Source organism: Corvus kubaryi, unplaced genomic scaffold (genome assembly GCF_017639235.1).
Source record: "Corvus kubaryi isolate FWS band 111438036 unplaced genomic scaffold, C.kubaryi_AGA036_p1.0 split3-37355, whole genome shotgun sequence".
Lineage (NCBI taxonomy): Eukaryota > Metazoa > Chordata > Aves > Passeriformes > Corvidae > Corvus > Corvus kubaryi.
In genome coordinates, this window is record NW_024582089.1 from 1,050,774 (window position 1) to 1,073,810 (window position 23,037).

A 23,037-nucleotide genomic window follows, 5' to 3' on the forward strand; every position below is an offset into this window, starting at 1 on the left:
CTACATTCTTGGACTTGTTTGTCAAGCTGAGAGACTCAACATTTTAGATGCTTCGTAGCTAGGGATCAGTGTGCCCCAGACCCCAAGGTCCTCTCCAGAGCACATTCTGCAAACTAAGATAGAACCATCCAGGGGAAGGTTCCTTGGGGAGCGAGGCTCACTCGAGCCTCTCACTGGGGAATCTTTGATAGATCTGCTAATTAGTAACACCTAGAATATTATACCAGATCTTTTTGGGTGGGCATTTTGGCGGGGTGCATTTCGGTGCATATGACCGGGACGTGCTCACCTAAGGATCCTTAAAATAAATACCAAGGTAAAATGTCCTTTTCCCCTTCTAACCGTGTTTGACTCTTGATTATAAGACCAGGAAAAGGCATCACTACCAGCACAAAAGGCAACTGCTCCAATAAACACCATGTTGTTCAAAGAAGCAGAAATGAGTGAAAATTCTCCAGATGGGACAAATGACAATTTTTTATGAAGTAATTCACATGTAAGATTGTTGGACATGAGCAATACTGTCCTCCACATATATAAACCCAACATTTTCTTAGAAACCACCATCCCGCAAGGCTCAGTGTGCCCATGGTGAGTCTGGGTGCCCTGATCAATGGCTTTCAGCTGAAGGAGGGCAGGGTTAGATGGGACAGTGGGAAGGAATTCTTCCCTGTGAGGGTGGGGAGGCCTCGGCACAGGGTGCCCAGAGCAGTTATGGCTGTCCCATCCCTGGAAGTGTCCAAGGCCAGGTTGGAGGGGGCTTGGAGCAATTTGGGACAGTGGAAGGTGTCCCTGGCCATGGCAGGGGGTGGAATGGGATGAGTCCCTTCCAACCCAAACCAGTCTGGGATCTATGGGTGAAGAATGACACAACAGAAGATGACAATTCATTAATCCTGAGAGAAAGGCTCTTACATCTATACAGGCATAACTAGATTTGTGCAATGAGGAGAACCAGCCTTGGCCTTCTGTTCTGGCTCTTTTCAACTCATTTCAGACACAGAGTGCCAGCGAGACCAGGCAGGCAGTTCACAAAGAACATGTTACCCAAACTCTGCCCTATCCTCAAATCCCCTGAGCAAATAACCCATCTAAAAGATTCAATGTAAAGAGCAAGTATTTTTTCAGAGCTCTCATACAACATTCCCACCAGCAGCAGCTCAGGGAGTTAAGGCACTTTGTTTTTCCACAACACAGAGGGTAATGAACACAATATCACCTGTACTGTGGACAGATTTACAGTGCCCATAGCACAAAGACAAGGGGACTGTATCTTGCAGAGTGTTACTTTGTCTGGACATACCACACCATTTTTGCCTTTTCAGGGAACACTGGAATGAATTTACAGATTAACTGTCAAACACAGAGGAAGAAGAGATTTGAAAACCAAGGATGTTCAACTTATTCTATGTAGTAAAACCGAATCTCCCTGTCAAAGATGGCTCTGCTGAGGAGACAAAGATTCTTTTAATTTTTAAGTCTTGCAGAGCACTAGCATCCATCAGTGGCTACTGACATCCATCTCTGATGCCCCAATTTTGCTGCAGACATGCAGTGGTACTTACCTGGTCTGTCTCTTGCCATTCAACAGCTGCTGGGCCACTGAGGCACACTTGTCTGCGTCCTGCGTCACCAGCCGGAGGTGTCGCAGCAGGTCGTTGTCTGGGAACTTTTTCATTTCTGATTCTTCTATCAAAGCCTTAAAACTGACGAGACCTGTTGGAAAAGACATTAAGTTAAGAAGTCTCCCTTTGTGATGCATTTTCCATGGTAAGGCTTAGAAACACAACCTGTTAAATGTATTTCTGTTTCTACTTCAGCTATATTTTGTGTCAAAGTGATTTACAGTCTTGTCACAGAGACAGCTTAGCATCATTTCTGGGACTGTAACAGCTCAAATATTTACTTTAAAACATGAAGTGATAAATGATTTATTTTGATTGTCACAGAAGAAAAAAGTTGCTATGGTTCAGAAACTGAAAAGAAAAGTCCCTTTTGAATTATGTGCTACAGGCAGCAGGTAAGATACTCACTTTTTTTGTTGTTGATCTTTGCCTCCAGGGCCTCGTTGACGTTGGAAGCCCACTCGTTGTAGGACTCCGCGCGCATCTTCAGCGCGTTCATCATCGGGTACAGCTCCTCCAGGGTGTAGCGGTACCTAAGGGCAGCACACACCTCAAACCTCCAGCAACACTGCAGGGCAGCAGGAGGGTGGAAGGAGGGGCACCAAGATGAGGACCCAGGTTGGATGGGGCTTGGAGCAACCTGGACTACTGGAACAGCCTGTCTCTGCCCATGGCATGGATGGAATGAGATGAGCTTTAAGGCCCCTTCCAGCCCCAAATCATTTTGTACTTCTAAGATGTGTTGGTCCATACAACAGAGAAATCAGCTGCTGTGCACTCAGGGTTAAACAATTAAGACCTTACAACCACACCATGCTCCTTTTGAGACAGTTTCATTGCTGCAATTGCTTGAAAAGGCAATTTCTGCAGGACAATTACGGAATTGTGAAACTGTCTTAGAGCAAGCTACATTCATACAGGACAAAAACGTACTAAACAGCACAGGAAAGTTAACAACGGGAAGGAAAAGCTCCAAACAGCAAAACAATACTCCTTGGCAAGGACTGGATCTAAGGGACAATGACCTGGTTGCTATAAATAAAAATGCAAACTAACTTAGCCAGCAATTTTTGCCATTCTAGAGCAAGAAGAGCTGAATGCTGAAGAGGCTTTGTGTGTGAGCACAAAACAGTCCCATTGTTGTGGGGGCACTGGCAGCAGAGATTACCAAACCACAGTATCTGCACAGACAATACTATCTCCAGATCATGGTGTTAGTTACTACCTCAAGCTTACCCCAGTTTGTATTTGTAGGTGGGACAGGAGCAGAGGTCCTCGACATGGTACAAGCACACCAACAACCCAGGTTTGCAGGGACAATAAACTGCTGACATGAAGCAGGTGGTTTTACACTTCAGGCACTGTCGCTCATCATCAGGGAACAGCTCAAACGTCACCCTCTCTGAGTCAGTCACTCCCTGCAAGAGTGTTACACCAAAGCCTAATGAAGAAGTGACTGTTACAAAGAGGTGGTTATTCCAAGCTAGAACATCAGAAGGTAAATTTATCGAAAGAACAATGAAGTTTAGATATAAGATATTAAAGCCAGGTAGACAGAAATCTTGGTTAATGAAAAATCAGCTTTTCTGGCAATATTACTGAAAGTACAAATATTACCTTAAAAGTGACATTCTGAACAACATTAAAGGGCAGGTACTAAAATAAGGTGCATGATCAATGATTCTTTACCCCGGTAGTCCTCTGAAATCCACAACTTAGGAAGGGACTATGTACCTCTAAGCCTCTGACACCCTGGTACAAAAACCAGCATGTTCTCATATCACTGTTTCAACTGTTACTTCATTCATTGTAATGAATTCCATCTCTCAAAATGTTCAAGGCCAGGTTGGATAGGGCTGGGAACAACCTGGTCTAGTGGAAAGTGTCCCTGCCCATGGCAGGGGATAAAATAAGATGACCTTTAAAGTCCCTTCCCACCCAAACCATTATTTCCTACAACTCACCAGTTTATCAACCTTCTCACGTAACCTCTTCTCCTCTTCAATCATAATAGCCATGTCTTTCTGGACTGTAGATGCCACCACAACGTCCAGGACATCTGCTTTGGAAGCCATTTTACAGATCATCTCGTCGTGGGAGAAGACGCAGTAGCGGTTGAGCAGCCGGTAATGCTCCACGCACTGCCGGCCCAGGGGCAGCTGCGGGACAGACACGGCATCAGGGGGTGCACTTGGGCAACGACAACAAGGTACTAACTCTGCGTGCTACTAACCAAAAACTGCCCCAAGGAAAGGCTAAGACAAATCCTTCTAGCGACAATATTCATACTTTGGAGTGTAAAACTAGAGAAATCAAGATCCCGAGTTGCGCACAACAGGGATGCTCATGGCTCTTTCCCAGTGGACTCTGTGGGTGTGAGCTGTGTAGCTGGGGGAGGTGCCCTCTCTTGTAGAGGTTGTAATTAAGGGCTACTAAATCACTAAACCACAGTGGGCTCAGAAGATCCAAGATAAAAATGCAGTGAGGCCAAGAAAGCATCAGGACAAGTACGTAAACCCGGCCTGTTTCCACCACTCGGGGGATGCCCCATCCCAGGCAGGTGCAGGGCACCCTGGGCCTTCTCCCTGACATGAACTGTGCTGCAGCACGAGAAACTGCTGGCTCAGGGACCACTGACATCCCTAAATGGCTGCAGGCAGAGCAGCCTGAGCTGGGCAGGTCACTCAGCTCTATTTTAAGGCCAGGCAGACAGTGATGCTCAGGGTACAATGAGGTTGTGTTGGGTCCAGTGTGAAACTCATGGAAGGGGGAAAACCAAACTAAACCAACTGACACGTGAGCACAGTCAAGTGCAGAAAACTTTCTTGCAAGATTAGTCATCTCCCAAGTAATGTTTTTTACATCTAGCAACCTTTTTAGTTGGGCTTTGTGGATACAAAAATGCTGCTAGAAAGGATTTTCTTGCTATTTTCTAAGTCCGTGAGAGACTTTTCTCTCTCACAGAAGAGGTAGCAGAGTTATGTAAACAACCAAACACCTGCAACCTTGAGAAGTCTTGTTTATGGTACAGTAGAAAAATATTTTGACAATGGATGTTTTAGGATTTTAGCCAATCACCCCCAAGGGGTGGCTGATCCTTTGTCCAATTAGACTATGAAAAAAAAGTCTATAAAAGAGTTTGTAAAATAATTAAATAAATCAATCTTGCTGCACAATTCCTGCCTGCTGGATCTTCTCTCCTCCTCCTCCTCCCTATGGCTGCGGGACACGGTGATGTACCCTAGGGGCCACGCCTGCGGTAATAGGGCTACACTTACAAATAGCCAAGACCTTTTGGGGAAAAAAAAAATCACAAGAGAAGTAATTTGAAATATCAGAAGCTTCAAAGAGTCTTTGTGAGATCAGATAGCACTGTGTGTCTGAGTCATTTGCTGTGAAGGTAAAATTACTTGTAACTTAGGACCAACTGTCCTCCATTCATGTTTATTTTAAAGAAGACAGAGAACTTATTCAATAACTCTAACCTAATAGCTGTAATGTGTGTCCATCTCTGCTGGGTCAGTGAGCTGAGTGAAGCTTACTGGGAATGATGTACTGCTCTGTAAACCTTCCACTTGAACTTGAGAACTTTCTGCTCTCTTCTCATTAAGGTGTTCTTCCCTAAAAACCGAGAGTACCTCTGCTATCCAAGAGGATGCTCTCACGTGAGATGCAATTCCTATGTTTTTCCCCCACAAGAGGACTATCAATGTCTTTAACTGTTATTAGCGTGTGTTGCATGTATCATTTGACTTTACCACAGAGGCTAAAGCAGAAAAGATATCCAAGTTGGATTTGGTTTGCAGCTGCATGAAGTACCTCTTAGAGAATTCCCAGGGCAATAAATTAGGAAATTCCATTCCAGCTTTTGATTTGAAATGGAACTCAGGGACACAAAAATGAGCAGACTCCAGTAGCACTGGTGCATCTCATACTCCAGGCATGCACGGGACTGTGCTGCAAAAGCTACATCAGCCCTAATGTATAATTCCAAACCAAATCCTCTGAACCAGAGGAAGCCCCCAGTTCAGTGCATGACAAACCCTTTCAGCAAACACCATGCTGCCAGTAACAGGCTCCTTCTGATCTGTGGCCTAGACTTGTGCATCAGTGATAAATCAGAGCTGTACACCAGCTAGGAACAGCTTTGGAACTGCTCACTTAGGGGAAAACTGGTTTGGAACGTACCCAATCGACGGTGCAGAAGTTCACAGCTTCAGCAAAGTTGAAGCCCTGGTTGAAGCCGCTGTGATAAGCTCTGGGAAAGGTGATCACAAACTCCCCAGCACACTGGTTGGTTCGGTACACCTGGGGGGACAGACAGGCCAGCGTCAGCTCACACCCAAACACAGCTGGCGGCTCAAGGAGAACACGGGTTTCCAATTCGCAGTAACTTCGGTGAGGACTTCCAAGAGTTTGAAACCATAAGCCCAAGAATTACAAGTGGCAGCTGATAAAGTGCCATGTAAAACCCCAGAAAGCCAAGGGTTCCACTCAGCCACACCCCACTCTGAATAGCTCTAGGTTGGCTGCCTGGGCCTTGTGCTCCTCACACCTCAGGGTTAGGGTCAACACAGATCCAGCTCTCTCCAATGTGCAGCTGAAGGGGAAGAGAAATTGGGAACCTTAAAGTACATACTGTTGTTCATCTAAGACTGTTGGGGCTGTACAGTCAGCATGAAAGCAGGTAGGTCTCTTCCTGCATCCTTCCATTTTGGAGGCTACCAAATCATAGGAGACACCACAAATTTTGCTACTTTTTCCAGATTTTCCTTCAAGTCCCAAGGCCAGCTCATCAAAAGCCAATTAAGTTGTAAAGGGACATAATTCCCATGAATAATCTAGTATGGAATAAGATGAAATTTGATGAAAAAATGTTTTTTAAATACCTAAGGACTTATCCAGGAAAAATAAGAGAATGTGGATGACAAATAAAGGAAGAATGGGGTTTGGGCCCTTGACAGAAACTCTGTGCCAAAAAAACAGTGTCTGACTGAACAGACATACAAGAGCTCCTGCCATTGTTTCAAAGGTAAAGCCTAAACCTTCCAGCTGAGACACAGAAATAGAAATATCCAAGATGGATCTCCAGAGAAGAGTCTGCCAGTCGATTCCAAAGGCAACAATGCCATTGCCCATCTGTTCACACTGGCACATTTTACTGGATAAGGAAGATGCAACACACATGGAAACCACCACACCACCTCTGTAATAAAAGTGGCTTCAATTATCAGCTTTAAGTAGCGTTCCAATCAAAGAGGGTTGGGTTGGGGGAGTAGCACAGGAGTCCGACACATACAGGCACCCCGTGGGCCATCAAAGTGTTCGGGTTCATTATGGTGACAAGTTGGTGCAAGAGATCTGGCTGGGACTCAAATAGCTCTGGAGCAAGTTTCTTCATTACATCCTCCAGCTGCTCAGCTGCGTACCCTGGGGCTCCATACCACGTTTTAGGCTCCCCCCTGCAAGATTATTAAAAAAAGTTAAATATAAGCAAACTTTAAGTTACATTTTTAGTCTTCTGCTTTAAAATACACCATGTCAAAGGAAGGGCATATCACCAGGAAGGAATGCAAAGGTTCTGTACCTTCCTGAATCTTCACATTTTACACAGGTCCCTCTTCTCCAGACCTGTTTTTAACTGCCTACACTTCTGAGCAGGTACTTCAAATATTCTGGGGGAGGGAGAAAAAGTTTGACGAAGTCCTCAGTGAAGTTCTGCTGATTCCAGCACAACTTCAAAACATAAGCTGCCTGTCTTTTCCCATGAACACAAACTCCCTCTTGGGTCCAACAACCAAAGCCAGCTCTTTCTGTCTTACGCGCAACTGCCATAAAAGCAACACATAGGAAGTAGAAATCAAACTTCCAAATTATGCAAGACTTCAAGGAGAAAAAAAAAATCCATATCCAGAGTAGGAACAAAGAACTTTCTGCACCGGCTTAACCTGATGCAAGCCAGCTGAGAGAATTAAGGGGATGCAGATGTGTTCCAGCAGATACTGTTTCAAGCTGACACTGGCTCAGCACAGCACTGAGATGAAAATGCCTCCAGGGCCTTATAAAGAATGAGTTTAGAAAAGGTATTTAGAAAGGAAAACAGACAGATCACCTTATTCCAAGACTTCTGAAGAGTTGGCAGACTAAAACTGACCCAACAGTATTCTTTTCTTCCATCAATCATTAAGCAATTGGGAGGATTCCAAAAGGAAAGAGTGCAGTGTGAATCCAGAAGCCTATTCCTCATCCCTAGGAGCTCATTCCTGTAGTCACACAGTCCCTGGGTCAGGGGAAGAGGGCAGCCAGCAGGACGGACTATGGAGGGGCAGTCACACACAAGGTATCACAAGTTGTTGTTACAGAGTATTGAATGACTTTGCAGCCTTGAACCTGGCCATCATCCCTGGGACAACTCCGCAGCCTTGGACCTGGTCATCATCCCAGAACAACTCTAGGAATCCAGGAAGACCAGCCACAGATGCAGCTAAAAACCATCCTGTGTCTGGGCTGGGCTAGTCAAGAGTTCTGCTCCCTGACAGGTGCCAGCACCAAGGAATGGGTGACAGATACAAACTGTGCTAAACTTGGAGCAGGATATTGGAACTGGGGGTCTCTGGACCGCAGGGGAACAAGTAACAGACAGGTCTAACGCAGGTGTTGAGGTGCCAGCAGCCCGAGGGAGCAGCAGTGGAGGTCACAGGCCTTTCTGCTCTGCCTCCTGACTGCTCCACATCCCTGCCCGTAGAAACGCTAGGAGCAGTGATGGCCATTCTTCCTCTGTTCAGGACTGACATCTTATTTATTTCCAAGCATCTTTAGAAGCAAAGATTTGGGGGTTTTTTCCCTTTTACCATTTCTAGAACTAACATAGGACTCAGAGTTCTGTAGAAGGACTATGGTCTTCAACCTGGGAAAGCTCTGCTGCTGCAGCCTGGGTCACTTGGGATAAGCTGCTCACAACACTGCACCAGGACACAGGCTCCTCCAAGGCCCATGGGAACGCTGAAGATGGACACACCATCCCTAGGACTCTCCCAAGAACCAGTCCTGCCTTTTGGAGTCTTTTCAGAGTTTGGAGCACTGTCTCTGCAGAATCAGGTTATTCAGACTGCTCTGGCCAAGAACAGCTTCAACCTCAATTGCACATTGCTCTCCAATGCAGACTTAAACTTCTGCATTGAAGGGAAATAAGGAAGAATATCTGCAAGTGTAAAGACATCAAGGACTTTCCCACCGGAGGATAAATAAATGGAAAGCAAGTCAAGCAACTTTCACACGTGTCCGGATGTATCACGTGTGTGCACATGTACGTGTATGCACTGACACCTTTCTGCCCCTCTGCAGACAATACTGCAACTGGGGGCACACTATGGAGGACAGAAAGCCATTCTAAGAACAGGGAAACTCTCCTAGAGAAATGAAATCTGTACTGCAAGCTCCTCTCCCACCCACAGTTTTCAGTCTGACTGAAGACTCAGACAATGAGGAAAAAAAAAAAAAAGCAGCAACACATGACAAGAAAGATCATTTTTACCATGTAATCCTGTCACTCCTTCACTCACCCTCAAACATTTGTTTTCATAACAGTAAGCACCATGAAAGCAAGTGAATTAAGTCACTGGCTCTTGGGCTGCACTGCAGCAGCTGCTGTTTCAAGGAGCAGCAACTGAACAAACAACCAAAAGGGACCCACTGAACAGCAGCTGAGACGTGGTTTTACCATTCTGCTTGAATACTCATATGAACTAGGAAAGAGAAAAAGCTTGACAGGTTTCAGGAAGAGTGACAACCATAATCCAGACTCCAGAAAAGATGTTGCAAGGTGAGAAGTTCAAGAAGCTCAGTCTATTTAAAATATCGAAGAGATGGCAAAGATCTGTCCTGATTACAGCTGACAAGTGTTGGCTTGATGAGAGGATTTATGACAGCATGATCCATCTAACAGACAAAACGTGCCGGAACTGAGTTGTTAGCTGAAGTTGGATGATTTTTAAAAGAAAACTCGCATGGTTTTTAGTTTACATTGAGTATAATAAAACATTTGATGGAGTATCTGCTGCATCTCTCATGGATTTTTTAAAACTGGGAATGGATGTCTCTTTCCAAAATATGACCTCTTGTCCAAAAGTAAATCAATGTAGGAATTACACTGTCAGATTTGACCCTGCTGCAACAGGACAGCAATGGTTACTTCAGCTGAGCTCTGTGAATCTGCTTTTAGTCCACTAATTAAGGGCAATAGGGAAGGAAAGGGAGAGTGTTTCCTAGACTGGGTTTATTCCTCAAACTCACCAATGCAGATAGTTAATGGAATAGCTCCAATGGTCTTCTATATGCCAACAAAATGAGGAAAAGCACATTCCTACGTACAGCCAGGGCAATTTCATCCCACAGATGTCCGCCGTGATGTGAGCAAGCACAGACTGCTCCATCACAGGCATGTTGTTTAAATTCCAGCCACTATCAAGGTATTCCTGAAAATTGAACAGAATGGTCACAGGTTTATACAACAGGAAGTGAAAAACCCAGGAAGATAAAAATGCTAAAGAGCAATAGAAGAAAAGCACTTTCCTCAACTGAGGAATATATGAAACAGGTTAATGACTCAAAGACTAAACCCCACATTGTCTTTGCCTGTTTCACAACCCTGCCCTGACCTGCTTTGTTAAAATGAGACCTTTATTTGATTTGGAAGTTATTTATTAACTACTAGAATAAACCTGTGGCTTTGAATGGCTGATCACAACAAGTTTTATTTATTCAAAACCCCAGTGTAGTTCTCTTCTTCAAATACTCTGCCAGATACACAAAACAAGCACTTTGTAACCCAATTCCATTACTGTGCTTTGAACCAAGGAGTTATTAAATGTAAAACTGCAATAAAAACGTTCACAGTGAACTCAAAGACCTACCTCTTCTTCTGGTCTAACTTTAAACTTCCCACCTCTAACTGGGAAGCCACTGCCAAACTCCTTTGAAGCAATGTCAGCTCCATATTCCACTGTCACATCCTCTTCAATGGTACTGACAAGTCTCCAGAATTCTTTTTCAACCAGCTCAGTGGGGACCATCTAGGTATGAGAAGAAAAGGGAGCATGTACTGAGGAATCAGTAGAGAAGCATGTGCGTCAAAGCTGTCCCAGGGAGGAATCTCCATTAGCTTGAAGCTTTTCCCCACTTTAAAATTGTTTCAACAAGAGAAAAACAACTGCAGCAGAGATGTAGTTCCAGGAGATGCTGCTGCCCTGTTCTCTCAGGAGTGGCTGACAGTCACAGTTCTCTTCCCTACAGACACTTCTTCTGAAGTGGGAAAAAACCAAATAAAAACACGAGCAGCTGGTGGAGTGAGAAACCATGACACCAGCAAGAACCAGGATTCACTGACGTAAATGAGAACCTCTGATTTGGGATTTCATCCCATTCAAAACCAGAGTCCCTCCCTTCCTCCCTCCCCAGAGTTATCTATTTTAACTAACCACACAAAGTGAACTCTACACAACATCAGGATAAAGCAGGAACATACGTGTACTGGCATGTTAAAATAGTCTGACTTGAAGGCATCTGCCATTTCCCCGAACGTGCGGAGGGTGTAGTCTCGTGCTGCTTGTTCAAACCCAAAGGCTTCTTGAGGCTTGTTACACTCCTGCAAGTGAAAAGGCAATCGTTTCTATAACATATTAACACAACACTGCGCTCACATTTACACAAATGGGCTCCTGTAACGGCTTCTGAGGGGTAAGAAGGCAGGACACCACTGAAATGAAAACACTGTCCCAAAGGGCAGAGTCAGAAGAAGAAACTCTACTTGATTCACCAAATTACAATTTTTATTTATAAATCTGCATAAACATTAATGAATTAATATGCCTAATTTCTCCTTACTCTAATAGAGCTAAGCAGGACAAGATCCATAAACCACTACACTGAAGACCCAGTGAAACTCCAATTTTAAGTACAGAGGAAAGGTGTCAGCTAAAATCCAGAATATTTTTCAAAGACACACCAATTTTTGGCTCAAAACAGTAAGTGTCAGCTTTGCAATATGAAGCATGCCCAGTCTTCATTTTAGCTTTACCTCTATCACCTTGTTTGCACAACCTTAAATAACAAAAAATTATATTTTCTATTCCTGTGATCAGTTTAAAAGAAACCACGAAATACATATTAGCCTTAAGCCTAACTGCAGTGATTTGTCAGATTACCTGAGCCAGACACTGGGGACACCTCCAGTCCCCTTTGGGAACATCATGGAGGGGTGGAATTAAACAGAAGGTGTGGTAACTGTCGTCACAGCCATCACACAGCAGGAGTCGGTCCTCGTCGTTCCCGCTGCCACACAGGAGACACACATACAAATCCACCTGCAACACAAAATTCCACAGTGGGAATGGGAGCACTGAAGGTAACTCAGGGTGAAAGCAGTTTGGTAACTCTCATCTGGGACACTTCCCAAAGCTTATTTTTACCTTAGCTCTGCAATGGAAATGAGACAAACACACCCTGAATATTCTTTCAACAGTTTAAATACCTCCCTCTGTAATTTAAGAAAAGACCACAAGAGCTGCAAGCCCTTCCATGCATTTTTTTTCCCAAATGCCAGAAGACTTGACCGAGTGCCAGGATAGCTCACATCAGCAGCACTGTGGCCTTGGCAGGCATAACCCAACACCTGCTGGGGGCTCACAAACCCTTTTCCCACGTGCAGCCTCAGGTGTTTCATTCCCCTCCGAGACCAATTGCATTGGAAGACAGAAATCTGGAGAGAAAGGGGCTCCTGTTGCTGGGAGTGCTCCTTGTTTTCCCCAGAGAAGGCACCAGAGCAGAGCTTTGGGTAGGGGGGCAGCTCTTAATTCTGGCAGAGCAGCTCCCAAGCCCCAAGGAACAGGCACAGGCACTCCAACCTGGGATGGGCTCTCTGCTGCCTGTCCTACATCCAACTCTCACCAGCAATAGCCTGGAATGCTCTTCCCAAACACAGAACAGTCATGAGGACAGGCAGAACCTCTCGCCTTATGGTGTTAAAAAAAGCAGCAGCATCTCCTGCTCCTCCCCACAAGCTTGTTTCATTGGGGGGTAAGGGTGTCAGGCTTCTGGTATTTGCACTCCTCCTTCTCAGGTACCAGCTACAGGTGTGGATTGAATGAGAACATGTTTGGCTTTAGGAGGGACCCAAGTCGTGGCATGGGCAGAAAGAGCCTCAGCATTATCTTCTCAAGAGTGAGACAACTACCACTGCCTTCAGGGGGTGGTTTTGGGGGATAGTTGGTGGCATGTGGAGAGCTGGAGCAGGAACAGGGCTGGTTTTGTAAGATGCATTTGAACAACAAAGCTTCCAATTTAGTGCTGGAATTGTGGAATTAGGGGCAGGTCTGTGGAAGTGCCATGTGCCACAGCCTGCACGGAGCTCCCCTGGGGTTAAGGAGCAGTGGAGAGGCATCAGGTCACACAAGAACCACTTCCACTGGACTATGCATTCAAAATGCTTATTTTGAGACTGTATCTTGGAGACAGAAAACAAGTTACTTTAGTTAATGAAACCTAACCCTCCTGTCATTTCTAGTCTGTAAAGCATGAAGCTTTGGCAGTGTTGATACTGCAGCAGGCACAAACACTGCTGTGCTTCAGCCCCAAGGCTCCAGGAAGAAGACAAGAGTCCTCCATGTGACGAAGTGACAGAAGGTTTTACTACACAGCCCAGAGAAACCCAGAAACGCCTGCAAAACATGCAGCTGCAGGAAGGCAGGGGGTACTCACAGCATTGGTGGGTTTTTTAGATCTGACTTTGGATTTGTCCTTCTCTGGCTCCCCAGAAAGTTCTTTCTTCTCAGGGAGTTTCACCACACTGCGTATTTCCTTCTCTGGGCAACAGAAAAAAAAGAAAGAAAATATTACAAAAGGTTTCAATGCTTAGTATTCCTTGTTATTGTTTATTTATTTCTTGTTAGACTGCATCCTACCGAGGTATTTGCTGAATTTTTATGCCCCCTACACTTGTTTCAGTCAGCATAAGGCAAGGCTTGAACTCCTGCAATGCCTCCAGAAGCCAGTGTTATCCAAAAATCCCAGCACACCACCACGAGCCAGCACTGGCTATCACAGCCCACAGTCTTTTACTACTTTATATGCCGTTTCAATTAATTTTAATTAAATTATGAGCAGCTTCATAAGCTAAGGTTTTGTTTCCATGTGATGTTAAAAAATGTCGACAAAGAGCTTCTTCCTTCTGCTCTTGGGGGAGGGAGGTTAGTACTTAGAGACTCCTTGAAGAAAAAAGAATCAAATTCCAAATCACCATAATCTAAACAAATTATTGAAAAAAAGATTTTGAATGAACAAATGGGACTGACAGATTGCTCAGGTAATTTGAATTATTAAGTAGTTGTAAATTGCTCCTGTATTTATTTGGCTAAATTATTTATCAACAAGCTTATTCTTCCATCTGATGGCATTAAGTATTGTTTCTCAGTCTCAAATAATTACTTCTTAAGGAGAGAACAAACTCAGGACTGTTGATAACAGCAATTTAATCATATTATGGGAATTTTATCATTAAGCTCAAAACATACTATCTTTTGCTTTCATGAGTTTAATTTCCTGATTTCAAATCCAAATTCTTTCCTAAAAGTGTCTGATATCTGATACACTCTTAAAAGAGTTTCTTCTATTTAAAGCTCATGGACTAAAATACAAAACAAAAACATGGTTCCAATCTCATTTCCGATTGCTCCAGAAGAGACACCCAAGATTGAAAAATTATAAGTTTTTTTCAACTGAAAATATCTTCTTCAAGAAAACTCAACTTACTTACAAGAAAAAAAACCCAAAAAATATTTCAAACCCATACAAGAACTTTTTACCACAAAACCCAATTTTAAAATTAACACAAAGTTGGATTCTTTCATAAAATACTTCCAATAGTTCCAACTGCTGATTTTAACTCTGGTTTTAAAACGTGTTTGTACAAAGTAACAGAAACTGCATTCACGCTGTGTTTCACTCACCACCATCACTCTTTGGAGGGGCACAACCCATTCTGCGTCTCAGATTGTGGGTTCTGGCTTCTGGAGGGTCAGTCTCAGTTTTAACATTGGTTGCCTTTAAAAAGGAAAAAAAAACCATCCTTAGCTCAGTAACAACCTTAGCTGGAGGACTCTGGTTTGCCACTTGTGTTTGGGGAGATGCTCACTGCCAGCTGCTTGCCCAAGCACAGAGCGATGAGTTTGGAATCTCGAGCTGGCCGTGGGAAAGGCTGGCCATGGGAAAGGCTGGCCATGGGAGTCCTGACTAAACAGCTTCTAAGGTCCCTTCCAATGCAAACCATTTCATGATTCCCTGGTATGAGACACAAACACCTCACTGAGGTACCACAAGGACTTGAGACTTGTATCCTGCCTTGTTCCAGGAAAAAGGCAGAGCCCAGGTGACAGTCAGAGAGAAACTCTGAGGACTTCAATTAAACTCAGAACCATTTGATACTTACAAACCACTACATCTAAACAGGCACCTGGAGTTCTGATATATTTGTCTTCAATTATTTACAAGCAGTTCAGAGAGAAATAACGCAGGGAACAACATGGAAGATTTGAAAGCAAATCCTACAAAATGTCCATGCCAATAATGATACCAGGATTTGGTTTGCTTTCAGTGGGACCCATTAAGAAGCAAAGAAAAGGAACTCGGTGCTTTCACAGATTTTCTTGTACTCTTGAAGAGCAGAACATGCTCCAGTCTCCAAAGCAGGGACCTTTGTTGGTACATCGTGAAACTTTCAACACAGAATAATGCTCTTCCATTTAATTCTTACATTTCTTCCCTGAAGTTTTGAGATAATGGGAGAACAATTCTCAAATCCCTCAGTGTTACGAGAGGATTCTCCAACACTGTATTTTTTAAGGAAATGAGGTCATACAACAAGTCAGTCACTCTCAGCCACCCTCTGAAGCCCGAAAAATGGGATGTGTGGCCCAGGTCTAAGGCAGGACTGGATACAGCCCCAAGTACTCCATGGGGTGGGAACTGTTTATTCAGTCTGGGGGTTTTTGTAGGTGTTGGTTGTTTGATTTGGATTTTTACAGAGCTGACATGACTTCCTCATCACTTTTCATGTTCTCTTTGCCCAAATGTCTCCATCAGACCAGGCAGAGGTCCCATTGCTTAAGATAAGCACAAACAGAAGTTGTTCACTGTGTGCAGCAGTTCTGCCTCAGGGCCAGTGTGCGCTGAGCCTCAAGTGCAGGGACAGAGCCCCAACTTCTGCACCTTCAGCTCCTCCGAGCTGTGCCTCTGTTTTGTGCTTTAGCTGATACTGATCTTCCTAAGAGCAGCCCTTGGTTTGGCCTGAGCCTTTTATCACATCAAGTCATCTCACTTTCACCTCCCCAGCACTGTTGTGGTCTTTCACACTGAACTGTTCTACACCAAGCACCTAAAGCCTTTGCATTTCAAAACCAGCCTAGACAGTCACTGTCCTTTTCCTTTCTCATTATGAACATTTTCTCCTGACTGTTTAGTCCCCAGGTGGGAAAGGGCAAGGTAAAACTGCGTGTGTCTCACAACTGCAAACTAGTGCTTATCCTACAGGCCACAAAAACTTACAGTACTTCCCTGTGGTTCACTTCTTTTAAATGTTTATGGTCAGCCTTTGAAAAGCAGGAAATATCAAACTGGCAAACATGAGAATGAATTTAAGATTCACAGTTTAAGACCCAGACAAATCCTTTTATATCTCATTAGAGCAAAAACTTGAGATGTGAACCAAACGTTACTCTTTTGCAACCAGGTCAGTGCAAATGCCAACTGCTTGGAGCTTCAGTGTTGAATAAAATGGATTTAATAACCTTCTCTGACTGCACTGACATGGAACAGCAAAGTTCACATTAACAAATCCTAACTTTGGGAAATTATTGTCTTAAAACATTACAGCTTAAGCCAGCCAGTCCCTGTTGCTCAATTCAGCCTTAGCACCGTGTGTTCCAGTTATGTTCTTAATTAAGGATTTTCCTTCCACAAAAATGAGGTGTACAACATCAGTGATGCTTGGGGCAAGAGCTGAGAGGGCAGCCTTGCCTTTTGGCTAAGGATGAGCAGTTGGTTTCCCCCGAAATGACAAAAATGTGCCCTCTTTGTCAGTGCCATCTGACACCACTGCCAGAGAAACAGCCAGAATTTTAGTGTATATTTGTCCTGCTGTCAATTCTAAAGAGACCCGTGACAACAAGTATCCTTCAACCACAGGCAGACACTTCAAATGGAAAGTTTCAGCCCAAACTACTGAAGTTTGCTCGGAATTATAAAACCACTTGTAACCAGGTATTTGAGTGGAAAGGCTTTAGAAACCCTTAATTGCAACTCATTAACTAAGCATAATTACAGGCAGAATTTGCAACAGCTAAGCTGTACCATTCGTACTAATAAAGACCAAGACCAGAACAATGGGAGTTAATAAGAGTCTGAAACAAATTGTGACCTTCCTAACTCATGATGTCACCACTAATCAGACCCTCTCCTGGGAATATCCTCCCCTACTCTTCATCTGCTCAAACAAAAGAAATAGGAACTCTCTAGAGACATGATCATCAGACTGAAAAGGCTGGAGCCAAAGTATTACTGTTTTCCAGCAACAAAGGAGACATGGGATCTCCTAAAATATGTCCTCACAGAAGATACTGAGATATAACCAACACATTTCATGCTTATCCAAACAAATATTGTTTCTTAAGGACATGTAAGATTGCACAAAACCACACTGACTTGATGGTATACATTTCTTCCTTATATTGCATGGGTAAATTAACACAAATTGATAGAATTCAGGAGTGAAAAATTAAATACAACAGCGCTAATGTTAAAACCAAAATCTTCCCCGCTCTAACACCTGGCTTCAACTCATGAGAGACGAACAGAAACCTTCCAGCACATTTAGAGAATAAGTGCTGCTCGCTGACTGAGGAACAACAGATCAAAGCTGCTTCATTTCCAGAAGCTGTCACCTGTCTTTTCATCTAAGAGTCCCACAGTATTCACAATCATGCTGAAAGCATAACCCTACTGTCCACACTCACCAACAGCTTCCACAGCAGAGCCTCCCAGAACTCCGAACCTCAGTAACACACTTGGTAAAGCATCAGACAATACTTACCCACTATTTATGCATTTATAAATGTTTAGGTACCCCTGCCAAAGTGAAGCAGCTGTGCCTGTGCACACACACACACGCAGCGCTGTGCTCAGGGTGCCCTCAGCATGCTCACCTCGGGCGTCAGGCGCTTGGCGCGGCGGGCGGGCGGGCAGCTCTCGGACGGCGGCACAGACTGCCGCTGGGGGATATCGTGGGGCTTGTACTCCTTGTCCTTCGTGTCACTGCTCAGATCGGGCTTCTGCAAACACTAAAGAGACAATTTGATTACTTCATTTCTACCTCCACTTGCAATACAAACCTGAACAACAATTTCCTGGCTCATGGAAAGAACATAGACAGGGCCCTAATAATTCCTGTGCTGAGTTAATAAACAGCACGTATGACAATGGTAACATTACCTACAAAGCACAAAATCACTTTTTCCTATCACTTTAATGACTACAATAGCCATAATAAAGGATCTTAAATAAAGCTGAAGTCATCCTTTAAGTGTTAATGAGCACCAAACATTTCTCTGTGTGGAATACCAAGCCTAACTATTCTGGCAGATGGGGCCTTTGCAGACTGGGTCACCAGCACTCTGGAACTGCTGAAGTGTCCTAACGTTGAGTGGCTGTGATGCCAACATACAGAGCAATATAAAAGTAAATTACAACCTATCAAACATCCCTGTCCTAACTGAAATACAGCTCTGCAAAACGGACACTGCAGGAGCTCCCTTCTTTCCATGTTTTGGAGAGGACAACTGCTGCATGAATTAAGGGCAGAAGGGAAAAGATGCAAGAACAGTTTTAGTTCTTTCAAGCTGCTGAATGAACACATTTAATTGCTGAAAACTGTGCATACCTCTGGCAAGAAACAGAATAATTAATGACAATTCCCCATTTGTCAAGCCACACAACACCCAGTAACAGCAGACAAAATGTAACAGTGTTTAATGAGTACACAACAAATCCTACAGAAAGAAAAAATCTCATGTTGCCAGGAAGTAATTCATGAAATTGCTGGATCCACATTTCCCCAGTTCTGTTACTCTGTTCCCATCACAAGCATTTACTCAGCAAGAGAGAGCAGTAAAGGACAGAGAGAACCACTGCAGTGGTGTGAGGATGATGCTGCTCTATAGACAGCACAGCAAACATACTTTTAGAAATAAATGACAGCCAGAAGGGGGGAGGGAAAAGGAGCAGAAAGTGTTATTTTTGAAGAGAAGTCTATGCAGAGAGAATGGTGTATTTAACAAAAAAGCAGTATCAGTCAAGGGCAGCAGGGTGTCATTAACCACCGCCCACAGACAGTCCACGACACTGATCAAAGAAACCTCCAGAACTGCTGTTTGCTTTCAGACTACCTTCAGTCCTAGACTTTGTAAACTCTAGATTTATACTCTGAAAGCAAATGGCTGACTTAATTTCAGCATTAAATACACAGTACCACCCAACTTTGCAGCTCATGCACACAAGCAGCGAGTCCTGGCTGATGCTCAAAGTTTGGGTCTGGAGCCCCAGAGCTGCAGCTGCCTCTTCACGAGAGCCTGGTCCCTTAAAGCTCCCACTGGAACAAGAATCACAGGATGGCAGAAGGGTTTGGATTGGAAGGGAGCTTAAAGATCACCTTGTTCTAAGCCCCTGCCATGGGCAGGGACACCTTCCACTACACGAGGTTGAGACCCATCCAACCTGGCCCTAAATCCTTCCATGGATGAGGCACCTACCAAAGCTGAAAGAAGATGATGTGACATCAACATCAGGGAAAGAAAGCAAAAAATAACAATTTCTCAGAACAGAAAATGGACAAGCAGAAAGAGCAAATGAACAGGAAAAGATTGAAAATGAGAGAACAGAAAAGAACTTCTATAAAATCTGGGTCCTTGAATCATTTCCTCATGTGAAACCCAACTTATCCGAAAAAAAAAAGTTTCTACTGCTTCTGATAACAGAGGACATATGAACCTTGAAAACAAAGCTCTGGAAGGCAAACAGCTTTTCCAAAACAGAAGTGTAAGAAAACCTTGAAAACCAACAGATTGTGTCTCACTTCAGTGCAGTGCCCAGACAAACAAAGAAAAAACCAGAAAAAAACCCAAACAAACCCACCAAAACACAAACAAAAAACCCCACAGAAAATCCCCACAAAACAAACCAAAAAACCAAACCAAAACAAAAAAAAACAAACCGAAGAAACCCCAACAAGAAAACCAAACCCCAAAAAACCAACTGAAACCTCCCCCACCCCCAAAACCCCCAAACAAAAAACCCAAAAAAACTCCCACCAAACCCCACAAAAAAAGGAGCACTCACTGTTCCTTGAAAAACATCAGAAGACATTTCTTAAATAATGATGTTTCACCAACTATTTAAGCACAAACATTTCCCAGTGCCTCTGTAACCCGAGGCAAAGGCAGTGGTATGGAATGGCTGTTAATTCACAATTTCAGCTGTACCAAGAGAACACCTAGAACTGTTCTAAGGATGAGAATTCCTCTGTACTCCCTCTACTCCTGCACAGACCTGATCAACTGTCTTGAACCAAGAGCACAGCTGCCATCTCTCTTCCCAACCAGGCTTTGGGGAGGTTGAGCTATTATCAACCATTCACCAGGAGCTCATCCCATACACTGTGATCATGATCTCGTTATATTCCAAGAAGATGGTTGCACACATGATCCTTCAACCCTCAGTGGTGGCAGAGAGCAAGTTAAAACCCATCAGCTGAGGCCACAAAGGAGTAGCTCCTTTAGCAGACAAAGGACAGAGCAGGAATGGCCACACGGCCTTCAGGATGTCAAAAGATGGGAGGGGGAGGAAGGGATACAATTCATTTCCTCCAGGTTTAGATGTTTATTAGTAGTAATTAAATTAGTAGTAATTTACACAAAAGCCAATCAGTCAAGCCTGATACTTGCAGAACACAACTGGTTTACCCCTACTACATGTCCATGGGGTTATAAAAACCACCGAACTCCAGAGGTGCTCATTTTTCTCCAGGAACAATGAAGGGTGCCAGAGAACTGTCTTACACTGAAACATCTTTATCAGAGGCACACACATCTAAATCTTTGGAAATAAGGCCACTAAAGCCTTAGTTTGGAAAAGAAACCAGATCCACAATTACTGAGTCAGCTGGATTCACTGACAAACAGAACTAAAACCACCTCGAGCCGCCCAAAATGTAGCTGCACTTTAACTCATGGAACATCTGGGCAATGCAGTACAGAAGATGCACTGACACAAGATTCTGGATACATCAGTTCATGCAGGGGACACTTCTCCCTCTGGGCATATAGTGTGACTCTCTGGGATGCCACGCAGTTACCACAGCTGGGAAGGAGAGGTACAGGGGTAAGAACCAGTACCAACAGGTTCACTGCAACTACTCCAGGCCTACACCACTACAAACACCCCAGGCCTGTCTAGTCCAATTTCAAGATAAGAAGAAAATAAATACCCCCTGTGGAGAGCCGCTTTGGGTATTAGAAACTGGCTGGTTTAAGGAATTTTTGCTGTTGGACTGAACATGAGCTTTAATAAAAACATGCTTTCCCCTCTATTCCCCTCTGAACAGCTCCAGAGAGTTTCACTATTTCAGCATGTAGACAGAAATAGCTCCAGCTGGAATATCTGTCAAAATAACTCCTGAAGCCAGTTTAATATGTATTGAAGCCACACAAACAGTTAATGCTATACACAGATCTAGATGAGATTAAAGTTATGGCACAGTCATTAGTCATTATTAGTGGAAACGACATAATTTCATATTTTTGGCCTTTGCAGGAAAAAAGGCAACAAATATTTCAAGTATTACCAAATAAAGAAAAAAAAATCAAAAGACTCAGTGAACACAAGCACTAATCTTGTCTGGATGATCATCAGAGCTGTGTGAAGAGCTTCTCTCAACAGGCTATTGAAGGAGGAAGCACATCTCCAACTGACAGCTGTCACACTGAACAGCTACAGCTTCTCCAAAGAACAGCTCAGGTTCTTAGATTCCCAGGAAAACACTGAACAGACACACAGTAACGGACACCTACACAAGAAGCATCTGGGTAAGCACCACTTAATAAGAACATGTGAAAGGAAGCCAAAAAGAATCTCATTTGAGATGATACTCAGAAAACATACTGCAAAACAAACTCACTTGAAAGATAACACTGTCAGGGGGAAAAAAAAATCAAATTAGAGTGAAAAGAGAGCTAAATCCAACATATTTCTGTGAATTCTCTCAGGTCATTCAAAAATCTGTGTCTACCACATATAGGAGGGGAGTATTTTAACTGCCTGAGGAGGGGAGGAGCTAAAAAAAATCAGTTAACCTTACGTGTATCACTTGTCTAGAACTGCCTCCACATCACTTTGAACAGATGTCACGTGGCCATTGCAAGACAGAGCTTAAAAAGTCATTTAAAAAGAATGTCCTCATCTAAGGAGGTTTTCCCTCTTCTAAAAGGGTTTAATACTGAGCAAACCATGAAGTGAGTATTAACTGCGTGACAGACGCTCTTGTGAAATTTCCATTTCCAGGATACTATGGTACCACGTTCACTGTTTCACAACTTTTAATTAGATCTTTCCCTGTGCAATGGTACCTCAAAAATATGGCAGCAAAGACAGGTGTAACAAACACAGAAGCTCAATAAAAACCCCAAAGAGAAATCACAATTTTCAGACCTAATACAAATGCCAAGTTTTCAATTAAATGCCTTTAGAAAGTGGTGCTGCTTTCCATTACTTAACAGGAATGTTTGAAGGAAGCCAAAATATTTTTGATCTAGCAGTTTCCTTAGCATGAAGATTTTTATCTTCAACTCAATTTTGTTCTTATCCTGTTTGCAAAAGACCCCCTTTTCTGAAGGGCCAGCAGAATTTAGCTGTTCTTCACTGAGAAGTGATTGTCACTGCCTAAATAAAAAGTCTAATTCTAACCTCTCTGGACTTACATCAAATCCCTCCCTCATTTTAGTAGCTTTGTGTAAAGGCCTGTGTTGATTTCTGTACACGGAGATATGCCTGTAACAGGATTAGGGCATTTATTGCTTAAAAAAAGTCAGCACTCCTGTCTTTGAAAGATCATCACGGAAAGAGCATTTCAAAGAAATAAAAATGGATGTTGACAACTGCAACCAATTTTGGATTTCCAAATAAATGACTGCTGCTCTAAAAGAACAGACCTATTCCTCATTAGAGATTATACGGCCTCCACTCTCAATCAACCCTGAATTTTGGTTTAATGGCCAAATCAAAGATTGATGACTAGGAAGGATGAAGATTTATGCTT

General features: G+C 43.5%; 1 protein-coding gene across 1 annotated transcript in view; it reads right to left on the reverse strand.

Moving 5' to 3' along the window:
* Window positions 1–23,037, reverse strand: part of KDM5B (lysine demethylase 5B) — a 55,760-nt gene that overhangs the window by 17,609 nt on the left and 15,114 nt on the right. Inside the window, exons 5-17 of the mRNA XM_042015913.1 lie at window positions 17,876–18,010; window positions 14,627–14,720; window positions 13,380–13,483; window positions 11,828–11,986; window positions 11,149–11,268; window positions 10,538–10,696; window positions 9,918–10,099; window positions 6,925–7,087; window positions 5,814–5,933; window positions 3,590–3,784; window positions 2,862–3,043; window positions 2,034–2,158; window positions 1,566–1,716 (exon numbers count right to left, since the gene is read on the reverse strand). Coding sequence (XP_041871847.1) covers window positions 1,566–1,716; window positions 2,034–2,158; window positions 2,862–3,043; window positions 3,590–3,784; window positions 5,814–5,933; window positions 6,925–7,087; window positions 9,918–10,099; window positions 10,538–10,696; window positions 11,149–11,268; window positions 11,828–11,986; window positions 13,380–13,483; window positions 14,627–14,720; window positions 17,876–18,010 — 1,889 coding nt within the window. The remainder of the gene's footprint in view (window positions 1–1,565; window positions 1,717–2,033; window positions 2,159–2,861; window positions 3,044–3,589; window positions 3,785–5,813; window positions 5,934–6,924; window positions 7,088–9,917; window positions 10,100–10,537; window positions 10,697–11,148; window positions 11,269–11,827; window positions 11,987–13,379; window positions 13,484–14,626; window positions 14,721–17,875; window positions 18,011–23,037) is intronic.